Below are 13,569 nucleotides of genomic sequence, written 5' to 3'. Positions count from 1 at the left end.
CATAGTGCATTATGAATTCATTAATGGCAGGTTGCAAATTGACAAATCAAGTAACACCACCTCGTTCAAGCTTTTAACAGCTGAATTCACAACCACAACGAGAAACTTGGGTCCGGCATTGTGAATGGATGAGATTCAAATTCCATATTCATGTGTTCCACTTTCAACAATCATGGAGAAAACAGTGGTTCATGTGGAAGGAGCAACAAGATTGTAAGCCCCAAGCTAACCTCTTTGCTTGTTCATTAGGGAACCAGCTACAGCCATTTTCCTGGCATCCAAGCTATACAATTCAGTTTCTTTTTCTTAGTTACATTTTTTTTTTGGCATGCTTGTCCACTTCTCTCATCAAAGAACTACAATTCTTTTTTTCATCAATTCCATGGAGGCCCAAGACTCTACCAACTAGGTCATGCTTAGATCATTGGTATTTCTTATTTTTTTCCTGATAGTTTTGCACCACCCAAAATGATTATCTTTTTTCTTTTCTTCAAAACATCCAAAACCTCTTAGATTTTGTTACCTTTTCCCCCTTCATTTTTTTTGTTTTGTTATAAATAATGAAACATCTTGAATGAACTGATAATATGTACCATGAAAGAAGGACTACAAAATGACGACAGGTTCATTGGAATAAGCTACATTTTCTCACTGTTAATGCTGGTTTTGTGACCTGTCAGCCTCAGCTGGATGTGGAGAGGTTCTGTGCTGCAAAAGATGGGATCTTGCTCTAGGAAGGGGACCCTTCCTCCCATTAGCCTTGGAACAAAATCATACAGTGATTTGAATTGTGGTGCTTCTGGTGTCCTTGTCTTTTCCTTCCTCATCGGTGACCTTTGTTTATGGCAAACAACTCAGATAAGCATATCACCTCTAGTACAATTTAGCACAATTTGTTTGTGGCAAGATTATTGTGTGCATTCAGCCTCTTTTAGAAAGCTAGGTCATTTCTCTAATATTATATTTCTCTTATATTGCAAACTTAGGGCTCCCACTCAGAATTTTCAGGGATCCAAAGAGCACACACCTAAAAACTTTCATGCTTCTTGCTAATTTTCTCTTCCCTCTCTAGCTGTTCGCAACAGGTTCCACATCGTGCTTTTCTGTTTTGTGTGTTGGGGAGGGGGGTAAGGACTCTCACTGGTGGCAGCCAGCATGGCAAATGGTCAGGAATGATGGGAGTTTTAGGTCAGCCACATTTGGAGGGACGTTTCCCTATACCTGCTGTAAAAGATTCTGGGATGTTCCAAAATTTATCTTTAGGAGATTAATAAAGATGATATGGTTACACAATGGTAGCGATTGTTATATTGCTAATGGAAGAATGGAAATGTCATTTCAATATGCTATACAGACAGCTCTGTGTCCTCTTCTCTTACTTCTTCTGTTTTACCTTGAGAATGAGCTCCAGAACAGGGAGCCAAAATTGAAGCCACTTGAAAGAGATGAAACTATGGATCTGATGGGCTTATGCAGGTTTTCCCCCTGAAGGAGAAGCTTATTCTGTTGCTGTTTCCTTTTTTAGAGAAAACTCGTTGAATTTCTGCATGCCATTCAGCAGCTGAAGGAATAGAAACCCTTCCTTCCTTTGTCTTGTATTACCTTTACAGGAAACATTTACTGCCTTCATTTTAAAGGGACTTTGCCTCAGTAGATGATTTTATAATCTCCCCCACCTCAACCTTTAGAACAAATTCTTCTCTCATGGTTTCATAATTCCTCATTTCCTTAGAGGGGATTTTATGTCAGAAGAAATTTTCTAATTTCCTTTTTCATGGATTCTTTTTTATGTTCAGAAGAGTTGTTCCTTCTTAGAGGGTTGCCTCTCGAGAGAGTTTCTTTTTAAAAGAAATTATTTGTGTCCAAATAATTTTGGTGATTTTGGTGGTTGCCATTCTTCAAGAATTTTATAAAAGGGATGTCTTCAAAGAAACTCTGGCCTATGTTTGGTTGGACTCATTCCAAGCTTTTCCACCAAACATTCCAAGTTTCCCAGCAACATAGTTTCTCAAGTCCTATCTTAAGTCTGCCTCATCTAGGCTTTCTCTGCTGCTTCTGAAGTTGTGGTGGTGCTCACCTCAAAACTCCAGTAAGGAGCTGAGTCAGCATCTTTGGGCTACTCTAGCAGCCATGCCTCACCTTCCCTAGCACAGCTGTGTCAGATCTAGCAAAAGTGTGGGAGTTGAAGCTGTTTCCAGCTTCCTCTCCATATTTATAACAAGGCTTGAATATAACAAGGCTTGATCTTCAAGAGAAGCAATGGGAGTTGAAGATGCTTTACTTTTTACTTACACATTGCTCAAGAAAGCAGCTGCCACAATTTTGTTGTGCATGCACACACGTGTGTGTGTGAAAAGACACACAGAGAGAGACATGTTGTTAAGTGCATGATCACCAGTCAGTTTTTAGGTGCCTCGTCCCAAGGATGGAGACAGAACCCGCTGGAGAAAACGGAACACTGAATGGAAAAAGAGAACATTGCTTCGTTCCCTCCATCTCTCATTCCATATGAAATGACAGGTGGACTGAGTGGGAGCAATGTGAAAATTAATGTGGAGAGGATTGGTGACTCAGCAGTGACTGTAAAGTCAAGCAATCTCCTCAGACGTTTTGGCACACAGCTACTCTTCAGCTTGTCCATAGATTACAATAGGCCATTTTGTGGGTGGGACCAGGTAGGAGAGGGGTCAGGAGGAAGTGGTTGTTGCTCACCATCACAGAGGAGGATTCTTAAGCAGTTAATCTGCGGTTTTGTTCGGAGGCCAACAGAGGAGAGAAGGAAAGCTATGTTTCTGTTTCAAGCACTCTGTTTGAAGAGTACAGTACTTTCATAATAAATCAGATTCCTATTTTAACAGTTACAGCCCAATTCTACAACCAACTCTCACATGCTTCAGCTATGGGAGCTTGTTTTGAGTAGAACAGAGTAGTAAGAGTCAGCGTGGTGTTGTGGTTCGAGTCCTGCTCTAGAGCCAGGGAGACCAGGGTTCATATCCCTACTTGGCCGTGAAGCTTGCTGGGTGACCTTGGACCAGCCCCTACCTCACAGGGTGGTTGTGAAGATAAAAATAGAGATGGGAGAACCTTGCACACAACCCTCGGCTCCTTGGATGAACAGTGGGATGTGAATGAAAAATAATAATAATAATGCAGGTAATAAACAGCTTTTTTGAAACAGCTGCCACTGAGAATTATAGATCTTTGATCATTCAGGGGAAAATAAAAGAATGAACAGTGTCTGGACTTGCAGGATTAACTGCCAAATCCTATGTATATTTACCCTGCGTTCAGCTGAATTAAATGGAACTTACACCCCATATAGGATGCCTGGGAACCTGTGGTACGAATGTGCTAAATCCTTTGTGGACATTTCATTTAGGAGGTAGTATAAAATTCCATGGTGCCCTTTAGACACATACCTTGTGATTTATTAGTGTAGTACTGCACAATCAGATTTGGGCCAGAAGCTCTTCTATTGGTTCTGAGTGAGTGCTTCAAAATGGCTAGTTGAGTTTATTATTGTAACAAGTATATGTAAAGGTGTAAAGCAAGGCATATGATATCACACAGCCCCAAAGGAAAGAACTGAAAACTGAAGTACATACAAACAACAAAATGCTGATTCTGTTGCTGGTGGGGAGCGGAGGGGGAATGGGTCATTATATATCCACCCACACTACATTTTTCCTATGAAGGTAGCATGGATTAGTATGGTGTTCATGTCTCCAGCTGCAGTTACTAACTCTGGTTGCTGGCAGGTATCCGACAGCTTTTTCTGTCCATCTGCATATGTAACTCCTGCAGCCCAAGCAAGAGCGGAAGGCTTATATTGCTGTTTTATTTCCTGACCGGTTTCATTTGCGCACTTGAAGGTCTTTCGAAGCCAGCTGTGATGGAACCACCAAATGGAGCTGATGAGCAGCAGGAACTGCAGAGCAAGGCAGAACAATCTCAGAAAGGTTCTGCAAGGAGGACTCCAGAGCATAGCTGGGTGGCTTGGTGGACCGGAGGAATTGCGTATCTGTTCGCCCTGTCACAGATATTGGTAAGGATTCGGACTTAACTCAGATGGAGATCGCTTTTTGAAAAAAAGAGAAAAGGACAACATTGCTTTTGTTTTTTTTAGATTCATACATTTTAGGGGCCAGATTTCCCACATCATATATGCTGATATAGCTGAAATTATGTCAAAAGCTGTGCCATGTTACAACCAGGTAATAATCTGTTTGTATTTTTATTCCAGTTAATGTATGCAGCCTGCAAAAATGCCTGGCTGATACAAAAACATTTTTTTGTATTTTATCTTTATTTGCACTTTAAACAAATGAAAACCAATTGGTTATGCAGGCTTGAGATTAAAATGAAAATTTCACTTTCCTGATGATGAAAGCTCATGATGAATTATTTGATTGACTGCACAGGTTATCTCCCTTATGTTTTGGTATGGTGGCTGTGAAACAATCCCAGAGTTTCTGGAGGTTTTTGAGATACTGTCTGATCTCCTTACTTCACCTGGACAATTGTTTACAGATTCTGAAAAGGTATGTTCAGTGATATCTCTATCCTTTTAATACAGGACATAGTGGCTCCCAAACTGTGGAATGATCTTTCATCAGATGTCAAAGAGATAAATGATTATACGACCTTCTGTAGACATCTGAAGGCATCCCTGTATCAGGAATCTTTTAATGTGTGATGTTCTGTTGTGTTTTTGTATACGTATTCTGTTGGAAGCCACCCATAATGGCCAGGGCAACTATTATTATTATTATTAATTCACTCTAGACTTGCCCATTATTGTCCTCCCTTTCCCATCTTTCTCTCTGCCATCTCTTGCTTTAGCTTTCCCTTGGGAGGTTGGGGGAGGAGCGTTGCCATCTGACATGTTTCCTCTGACCTAAGTCTCATTCCCACAAGTGAGGGCGAACTGCCCCTTTGAGGAAGTTGGATTGACCGTAGAGGGCACCAAGATTCAATTCCCTTCCTCCTTCAGGGCATCCCCCACTTTCAGCGTAACACAGACCTCCATGGATGATGGGGGGGGGGGAATGAAGGGGAGGAGAATTAAGCTTTCCCACTTCCTTGGCTCAGTGCCACTGTTGAACTCAGGAAACTAACGTGTCTTGCTGTATTCACCACCTGAGTCCAAAAAAACACCCCTCACAATGCCTTCAGGGGAAAAGCGAAAACTCTTATATATAACATTTCAGCCCCCAAAGCCATTGTGAGGGATGGGTGACAGCCACTGCAGTCCCTCTTAAGCCAGGAAACAGCTCCATGGAGCCAGCTCTGGGGAAAGCCTGCAGCCAGTATGGACAGGTGCTTCCCAGCTAGGTGCTGAGGTGGCAACAGCTCAATGTGCAGCTGCGGAGCTAGCTCACGGCAGCTGAGTTGGTGAATAGATTTCACAGCCCCTCTGTTTGAACTGGGCACTTCCTGGCTTAAGTTTCATCTGTAAGCTGCCTTTGGGAGGTAGGGTTTTTTAATGCATTTATAAACCTGCAGTGTAGAGACCAGGCACACCTCTATGGGGACAGTGTTTCACAGTCTAGAGTCCACCACAAAAAGCCTTGTCTTCACATGTGAGCAGACATAAAGGCTTCTGATGCATATATCAATGCCTGGCAGCCTTGTATGGCTAAAAGTGGACTTCCAAATAACTTGGTTCCAAAGCACTTAGAACTGAGCTGAGAAATGCAATGATAACCAGCTCAGCAGGCACAGAACTGGTGTTGCATTCTCTTATCACCTCAGTTGGAGTTTCCAGACCATCTTCAAGGGCAGCCTCTCATAGAGTGCATCACAGTAGCCTAACCTGAATATGACTAAAGCATTGATTTACTTAGTCCAGTCTTGTAGTTGATGTACCAGCTTGAGCTGGTAAAATGCACTCCTAGCTACAGACACTACCAGTGTTGACACAAACAGCATGGTGTCTAGGAGGACATCTGAGCTACAGCACTGGTCCTATCTAGCACTGGTCATACCAGTCCACCCAGATCAGCCAGCCATCCCACCCATAGCACTATCTGCATTAGACTTCAGCTTAATTCTGAAGTCATCCCCAGACACCTGTTCAGGAGTTCTACAGCCTCCCTGAGATTTGCAAATGAGAAATAAAGCTGTGTGTCATCACCCACATATTGTTGACACCAAAACCCAACCTTGGAATTGCTTCCACAGACAAAGCAGTGCCTTTTAAGTGCATGTTTTCTTAATGTGGGACCTTGCAGATATGGGATCAGATCTCCCGTCTCCTTAAAATAATTTAAGAACAGAAATGGGGACCCTCAGATTTGGTTGGAACTCTCACAGTAAGAGAGGGCGCAATCCTTTCTTCCCGGATCCCTTTCCTGTTGTAAATTGCCCCCTTAATACTGTCAGTGGGACAAATGGTTTCAGAGGAAACCCCACCTTTCCTTTTCAGAACAGTCCCATTCCAGTCTGCTCCTCCAAGCTGTTTTATTTTTCTTTAAAGGCAGATGGTCTGATCAGTGACCTTCAGTGTCTTCCCTAGTTTTGTGCTTGAGTTATCATGTCATGTGCTAGGAAGTAGTTTCAAGTCTGATTGATCCTCACACTACACCACAAAAGAAGCACCAAGCAGAAGGAAACAATTCAGAGGCATTTGGATCAGTGGATCAATCATTACAGTTCTAGGGATCAATTTTATGTAAGAGATAGTAGAGTCGCCATTTCTGTCCTGTTTGATGATAGCAATTGGAAAATTTGGAATAGGGGTGGGTTGTATTTGAGTTAAAACATTTGATTTGAATTTGAGATGTTTACATATAATGAAGGCTCATGATTTCTGGCCATGGATTTTTAAAAGGGATTAACTGGATAGATAATTGAACAGCAGCACTAGGAACATTTGGACCTTTAAATACCCCTAATTAACCTATATGGGTTTGTGTTGTTTTGTAGGATCCGAAAAGAGATGGGGGTATCATAGTGCCTTGTTTCCTGCTGTTTTTGGTTTCCTTTGGCTTGCTACTCCTAGGAATATTGGTAAGCTAACGTCTTGAATTTATTCAATTCCGATTAAAGAATTTGCCAAACAAATTGATACCTTCCAAGTTCCCTCAGAGTGTCATGCTGATGCATTTCATGAGAAACAGTTTCTAATGCCCCAATAATCGTTAGCAATTCACATGTACATGGTTTGAGCATGTAAACATTGTTACATATATATTGTTGTTAGGCTCATTCAGGGACATGGGACAATTGCAGGATTTTCTCTGGTAACGTGGCAGGAAGTGTATTTAAAAACCGCTCACTAAGGATGGTAATTAATGTTAATACCTCTGTGAATAAGAATACTGATGTGGGTAGTGAGATTAGCTTTGCTGTTCAATTGCATTAGCTTTTTGCTCAGGCTTTTCTTTGCAAGATGTATTGTGAGATCAAATAAAAAGCTTTCAGAGAGTGGTGTAATAGTGCACATTAAAGTGCAAAAGACAGACTTCTAAATTGACACTGAACTGTATAAAATCACCAGAACTTGTACAATGAGCCACTCCAAGCCTGAAACAAGCCAAATCAGAATAAGCACAGTGTGATGTTTTTGTTATGATTGGTCCTACTGAATTTTCTGCAGTTTCCCCAAACTGTTTCTTGCCGTCAGAGTCAATTAAGCACAGCAACAAAGAAACAAAGTAGTAGAGATTATTATAGGTGTACAACAATGTTAATACGTTGCTGTAAATTAATTTATGTTACATCAATTCCCTTGGTTAGCTTAGTTGGCAAAAGCCACAGAGTGGGGATTACTGAAGTGATCCCATGGTGGGACATATCTGAGATCAACATCAATGGATGAATAAGAATCCAGGTTTAACATACTGGGGAATCTGTAGAATAGTTCATAATTTGAAACAAACAACATTTTAATCAAGAAAGAAGGGGAGGAGTAGGGCAACAAGGACCTATGTTTAATTTATGGGATGTTGAGAGCAGCTGTGTGTGTGAGAGAGGGAATTTGCCTTCTTAAGTGTCAAAAATTATAGTACAGTCAAACCTTGGTTCCTGAACGGCTCCTTTTTGGAACATTTCAGCTCCCGAATGCTGAAAACCCAGAAGTAAATGCTCTAGTTTTCAAACGTCTTTCGGAAGCCTAACATCCAACGCGGCTTCCGCTTGAGTGCGAGAAGCTCTTGCAGCCAACTGGAAGCCACGCCTTGGTTGTCGAACATTTCATAAGCTGAATGGGCTTCCAGAACGGATTACGTTCAACAACCGAGGTTTGACTGTATCCTGGAAAGGGATAGGGACAGTCAAATAAATGTTACATGTTTATTATAGCAAAATGCTGGTTAAATACCATTGTCATACAGATCCACAAGACTTAAGTACTTCTCAGACTTCTTGTTGACAATAAACCTGAATACTGATGTGACGATACAACAGTATTATTTTTGCGTTGGTTATCACATCATTTAGCATAAACCTACAAAGTACAAATTTCCCCTTTTCACAGAGTTAGGATATATTTACACTGCAGACTTAAGCCAGTTTAACAGTAATATATTTATCCTAGAGAACTCTTGGGTTTATAATTGCTGAGAATGGAAAGATCACAAAGTTTACCTCACCAAACTACACTTCCCATGGTTATTTGGGAATGCCACTGCTAGAAAACTGATACACATTTGTAGAATAGATCACACCTTTGGGTACTGCCAGAGTAACACTCCTATCACATTTTATTTCTCTTCACTTTTCTGTTGTGGCTCAACAATATCAATTACAGTTTTTGACACATTGTGTGAAACAGCCCAGTTTTAACCTCTGCTAAAAGAAATCAGGTCAAAATTAACAAGGTGTCTTGGTAAATGGACGCAGAAGTACACTGGCACAAATTCACACAAATAATGAAAAAGAATAAAAGCTCTAAAAATGAAGGCAGAAAATGAGAGAGAGTGACCAGGAAAAGGGACAGTTGAAACTTCTCTGAGATGAAGTATTTGAAAAAAATATACATATATGTTATGAAAAATTAATTTTACATAAATAGAAGGGAGTAGAATGCCAATGGTGGCAGAACATGGAATGATGTATGAACTGAAAAGCGCTTGTGCCATTCTCTTTAGCAGATCACATAAGAAAAAATCCCTGTTGGTTTGGATGAGGGGTCAGCAAACTTTTTCAGCAGGGGGCCGGTCCACTGTCCTTCAGACCTTGTGGGGGGCCAGACTATATTTTGAAGGGGACAAAATGAACGAATTCCTATGCCCCACAAATAACCCAGAGATGCATTTTAAATAAAAGGACACATTCTACTCATGTAAAAACACGCTGATTCCTGCACCGTTTGCGGGCCAGATTTAGAAGGCAGTTGGGCCAGATCCGGGCCCCGGGCCTTAGGTTGGCCTACCCATGGTTTGGATACTTCCTTAGAGGACAGGGAGAGGCTGAAGTCCTGGCACTTTGCCAGAGATTATAGGCAGCACACTGTTTTAAACAGTGGAGCCCTTTGAGCAAGCTGTTAAATTGTGGATATTCTGCATTGAATAAAAGCAGACTTGAACTTATCCTCACAGGTTATTAAATTAAGTTGGTTTGTGTATTTAACAGCTTAATATCTAAATTAGATTTAATGCAGTTTTCTGGAAACGCTATGTTTGCACAGTCATAGAGACCAAGCAGACTGACACTGCCAACGCCCTGCCCTCCACCACATCCTATCTCTAGGTGAGGCCCCTATAAATGGAGGCTTCTCTTAACCTTCCTTGACAGCCCCCAAAGGGGTAGATTGGATTTGCATCCTTAAGCTGCTTATTTCATTGCTGACTTGCTCTAGTAAGTAGCTCGGAAATTTCTTTTCAACCTGAACCTGCCTCACTGATCCTTGTTCTGTTCTCTGTGGACAGTTGTTGTCCTTCTCTTCTCTGAGAGATGCTGAAATATTTGAAAACTGCCAGTGTGTGAGTGTGTGTGTGTGTGTGTCCATTTCAAACTTAGTGACTTAATTTGAGAATGGGGTAGCCAGTTCTGGTTATAATATATCTACTAAATAAAGTATAATGCTATGAATTGGGTAGAACCCTTCCTTACATGTCAGCTTTTCTGAATTTTCAAGAAAGGTGATTTTCCAAACATTTGTTGTCGTTCAATACTCTTTTTAGTTCTGGACTTGTATCACACTCGGCTTTTCTGTATACCTGTTTCCCTGCTCCAAATTTAGCTTCACATCGAGATAATGATGTCATCTATGAGCTTTATTCCGGCTCCTGAGCTGTATTGACTGGTTCTTCTCTTTTTAAGATTATTTGAATGAACAAGGAACAATGAACTTATAAAATAACTCTCTCCGTATTTGCAGGAGACCTAGTGTCTTTTTAAAATGAACTGAGTTCCTGGTGTAGGGTGTCTCTGACCAAAGACAGCAATACTTCATTGGAGAGTTGAAAGTGATTTGATTGTAGCATTGCTTTGCAAGATGTGTGAGCACAGCTTTTTTCTCTTTCGCTCACCTGTGGTGAAACAGTGCAAATGTCCGCCACACCACTGGACGGAGGGAGATCTCCCCCTTCCCAGCAGCAAAGTTGGGTGGCAGAGTGCCACCCCATTTCTCTGGCTTGCCAGGAGGGGAGGTGCTCTGCAAAGCTTTGCCGCTAGACCTGCTCTGCTCCTGGAAGCTGGGGAGACTAGCAGCAAAGCTGGGTGGTGAAACAGGATGCCACCCCTTGGGGATGCCACTTGAATCAGCCACCACATGGGCAAGCCAGCTCCGAGTATACAGACTGTGAGCAGGCAGTGATTGCTCTTTCAAACAGCCTTCCCCTTTCTGGGACGGGGGTGGGTGGGAATTATCCTATTTCTCCATGATTCTAGAGTAGTCACAGCCTGTGACCTAGGCTTACATGTGATTTTTGTGCACTCATTCACAGTTGATCACTACACAAAGGAGCAAGTGATTTCACATTTGGCATTGACACAGACTTTCCATGCATGGAATGGCTCTGCTGTAGTCAGTGGCAATGCCTAGCAGGTTCCATAAAGCCCTCTGCCTCACTGCAAACATAGAATGGACAGTCCTCTTGTGACACTTGCAAGAAAGAGTTGATTGTGTAGCATTTTCCAGCTTGCTTTAGTGCAGTTTTATTATGCAGAGGTATAATGGACCCATTGATAACTAAAAAGGCAAGTCCTTTTTCAAACATACAGAAAGGTCCAGATACTGTATATTTCCCCATAGATTTGGTATCTGCTGAAGACACCTCCAGATCCCCCATTTCCCCTCCAAGAGGACAGGCGACAGTCTGTAAGCCGCCAGCCTTCATTCACCTATTCCGAGTGGACAGAGGACAAAACTGAAGATGAATTCCTCGATCTGGACCCCGTGCCAGAGACACCAGTATTTGACTGTGTGATGGATATGAAAGTAGAGACAGATCCAGCAACCCTAACGGTTAAATCTGTGGGACTGCAAGAAAGGTAAAGAAATGCAAAGAGCTTGGGTCCAGGAAGGTGGAAGTGTAGGCATTCTGAGTGGATTAGCCCAATAAGAATCTGATTAGTGGGCAGAGTTTATTTTCATTCAGAGCAAGAGAACTGGACTCCATAGTTGCGTCATATGTGCTCTTATAGGCATTTGTGGCTCACCTAGGGCAGGAGTAGCCAGCATCTGCCCTCCAGATGTTTTCGGTGCCCTCCCTGTTAGGAAAAAGGTTATATGAGAGAATCTTTGGAAAATGTTGAATTTTAGGGGGAAAATGTAGCCTCTTGAATGACAGTGATCAGTTAGTCATACATTGAGTTTATTCACCATTGTGGCTAAGGACCTAACCAGATATATCAGTCATTAGGATTTGCTTTGATTATTAGTCCCAAATGTTTGAAGAATGGAGATGATCTGGGCAATGTTTAACTCTTCCTCACCAACATTAATCCCCACCCTCTGCCTTCTGGCAAGCTACTATTAGATCTGTGGGTGTGGGGAAAGACCAGTGCAGATGTTGTTTCTGTCTCCTCCTCCTCACCACCACCACCCCTGGAAGTAGATGGGTTTATATCTGAGAAAGGACATGGATAGTGAGGGTTTGACCCCTTTCTCCAAGTGCCAAGTCTCTGTCTTCAAAGCAGAAGTCATAGTGCTATTCTATAAGAAAGCAAAAACTGAAAGGAAATCCTAAGTGTGGATCTGGTTAGGCCTTTGGACAAAATGTTGATGTAAATTATGTTGGTGATTACATTGATGACTGATATAGCTAATCAAGGGAACATCATCAATATTGTTATGATAAGGCTGACACCAGTAAATCAGGTAATTTTTAAGCTAATAATTTTTGTTTGTATTCTTATTTTTTTCTATTCTGTATTTTTTAAATATATTTTTTGAATTGCTGGTGCAATTCCCTGAACTATATATTATTTTAGCATTCCCCATCTTGGAGAATATTATAATGCATGGTTTACACTCATGGTTTCAGGTACCTTTAGATTGATTGGGCTTTGGGAACAACACATTTGTGTGTGTTGCCCAAAGTAAACAAGAAAAGTAGGCAGTCTGTGCTGACTTATTTCACAATCATCAACAAATGTGTGTTATGTCTTACGCAGGAGGGGTTCAAATGTTTCACTCACATTGGACATGTGCACTCCAGGCTGTTCTGAGCAAGGGTTTGGCTATATTATGTCCCCAAAGGAAGAGTCAGCTCGAGAATACCTCCAGACGGCATCAAACGTTCTCACTGAGGAGGAGCTACACCAGAAAGCATTAGATTCTTTTGTACTCCAGACAGAGTTTTTTGTGAGTATCTTGATAATCTGGGTTTGTAAGAATCAAGCCAATGGCTCATCTCATCCAGCATCCTGTTCTCACAGACAGCTGGGAGAAGCCCACAATCAGGATTCAATCACAAGAGCACTCTCCCTTCCAGCAACTGGTATTCAGAAGCATTGCTGCCTCCAACCATGGAGGTAGCTCATAGCCATCATGGCTAGTTGGCCACTGATGGCCCTCTCCTCCATGAATTTGTCTAATTCTCTTTTAAAGCCATCCAAGTGGGAGCCTCCTGTGGGAGCAGGTTCCATAGTTTAACCATGTGCTGCATGAATGCCCACCAACGTTCAGCTTCATTGATATCCCCAAGGTCTAGTCTTATGGGAGAGGGAGAAAAGGTTTTCTCTGCCCACTTTCTCCAGGCTTGTGGTTTGTTTCACTCCAAACAAGCAACAAGCTATATTCAAGGTATGTTCTTGGCTTACCATTTGTGGTTTGTTTGGGGGTGGCTTGCCCATTCATGCTTAGCCGTCGATTGACTTAGCCTTATATGTGAACCAGGCCAATGTCAGTAATGGGTTCTGCACAAATGGACAAGAATTACAGTCCAGCAAGTGCAAAGTACTGACCTATAATAAAATAAATTACATGAGAAGTCACACTACCTCCCCAGGAAGAGCCTTTTCTGTGCTTCAGCTCATCTACTGCTTCCATATCTAAGGGAATGCTATGGCTTCAATCCTGTACATAGTTGAGCTGTTTACAACCCATTGGCTTCAGTGTATTTAAGCACCTTCACCCTCTGCAAGATTGGTGCATAAGCCTTTGGTCACAACAGAGCC

At 41.9% G+C, this 13,569-nt stretch overlaps 1 protein-coding gene across 13 annotated transcripts in view; it reads left to right on the top strand.

Annotated features, from left to right (window-relative positions):
- Positions 1-13,569, top strand: part of PTPN5 (protein tyrosine phosphatase non-receptor type 5) — a 65,226-nt gene that overhangs the window by 31,926 nt on the left and 19,731 nt on the right. For 12 of the 13 annotated variants that reach the window (XR_013984096.1, XM_080999103.1, XM_080999111.1 and 9 more), the window contains 5 exons: positions 3,873-4,045; positions 4,422-4,541; positions 6,928-7,011; positions 11,201-11,439; positions 12,565-12,754. Coding sequence is in view for 12 of the 13 variants with exons in the window: in XM_080999103.1 (XP_080855229.1) it covers positions 3,893-4,045; positions 4,422-4,541; positions 6,928-7,011; positions 11,201-11,439; positions 12,565-12,754 (786 nt within the window). In the remaining variant the exon portion in view is untranslated. Of the gene's footprint in view, positions 1-3,872; positions 4,046-4,126; positions 4,215-4,421; positions 4,542-6,927; positions 7,012-11,200; positions 11,440-12,564; positions 12,755-13,569 lie in introns of those variants that run through there. The other variant, XM_080999104.1, reaches the window with a different exon arrangement.

The sequence above is a fragment of the Podarcis pityusensis genome, assembly GCF_964106645.2.
Source record: "Podarcis pityusensis genome assembly, chromosome: 1".
NCBI lineage: Eukaryota > Metazoa > Chordata > Lepidosauria > Squamata > Lacertidae > Podarcis > Podarcis pityusensis.
Note: the sequence above shows the minus strand (reverse complement) of the source record. Positions and strands in the feature narration are given on the sequence as shown.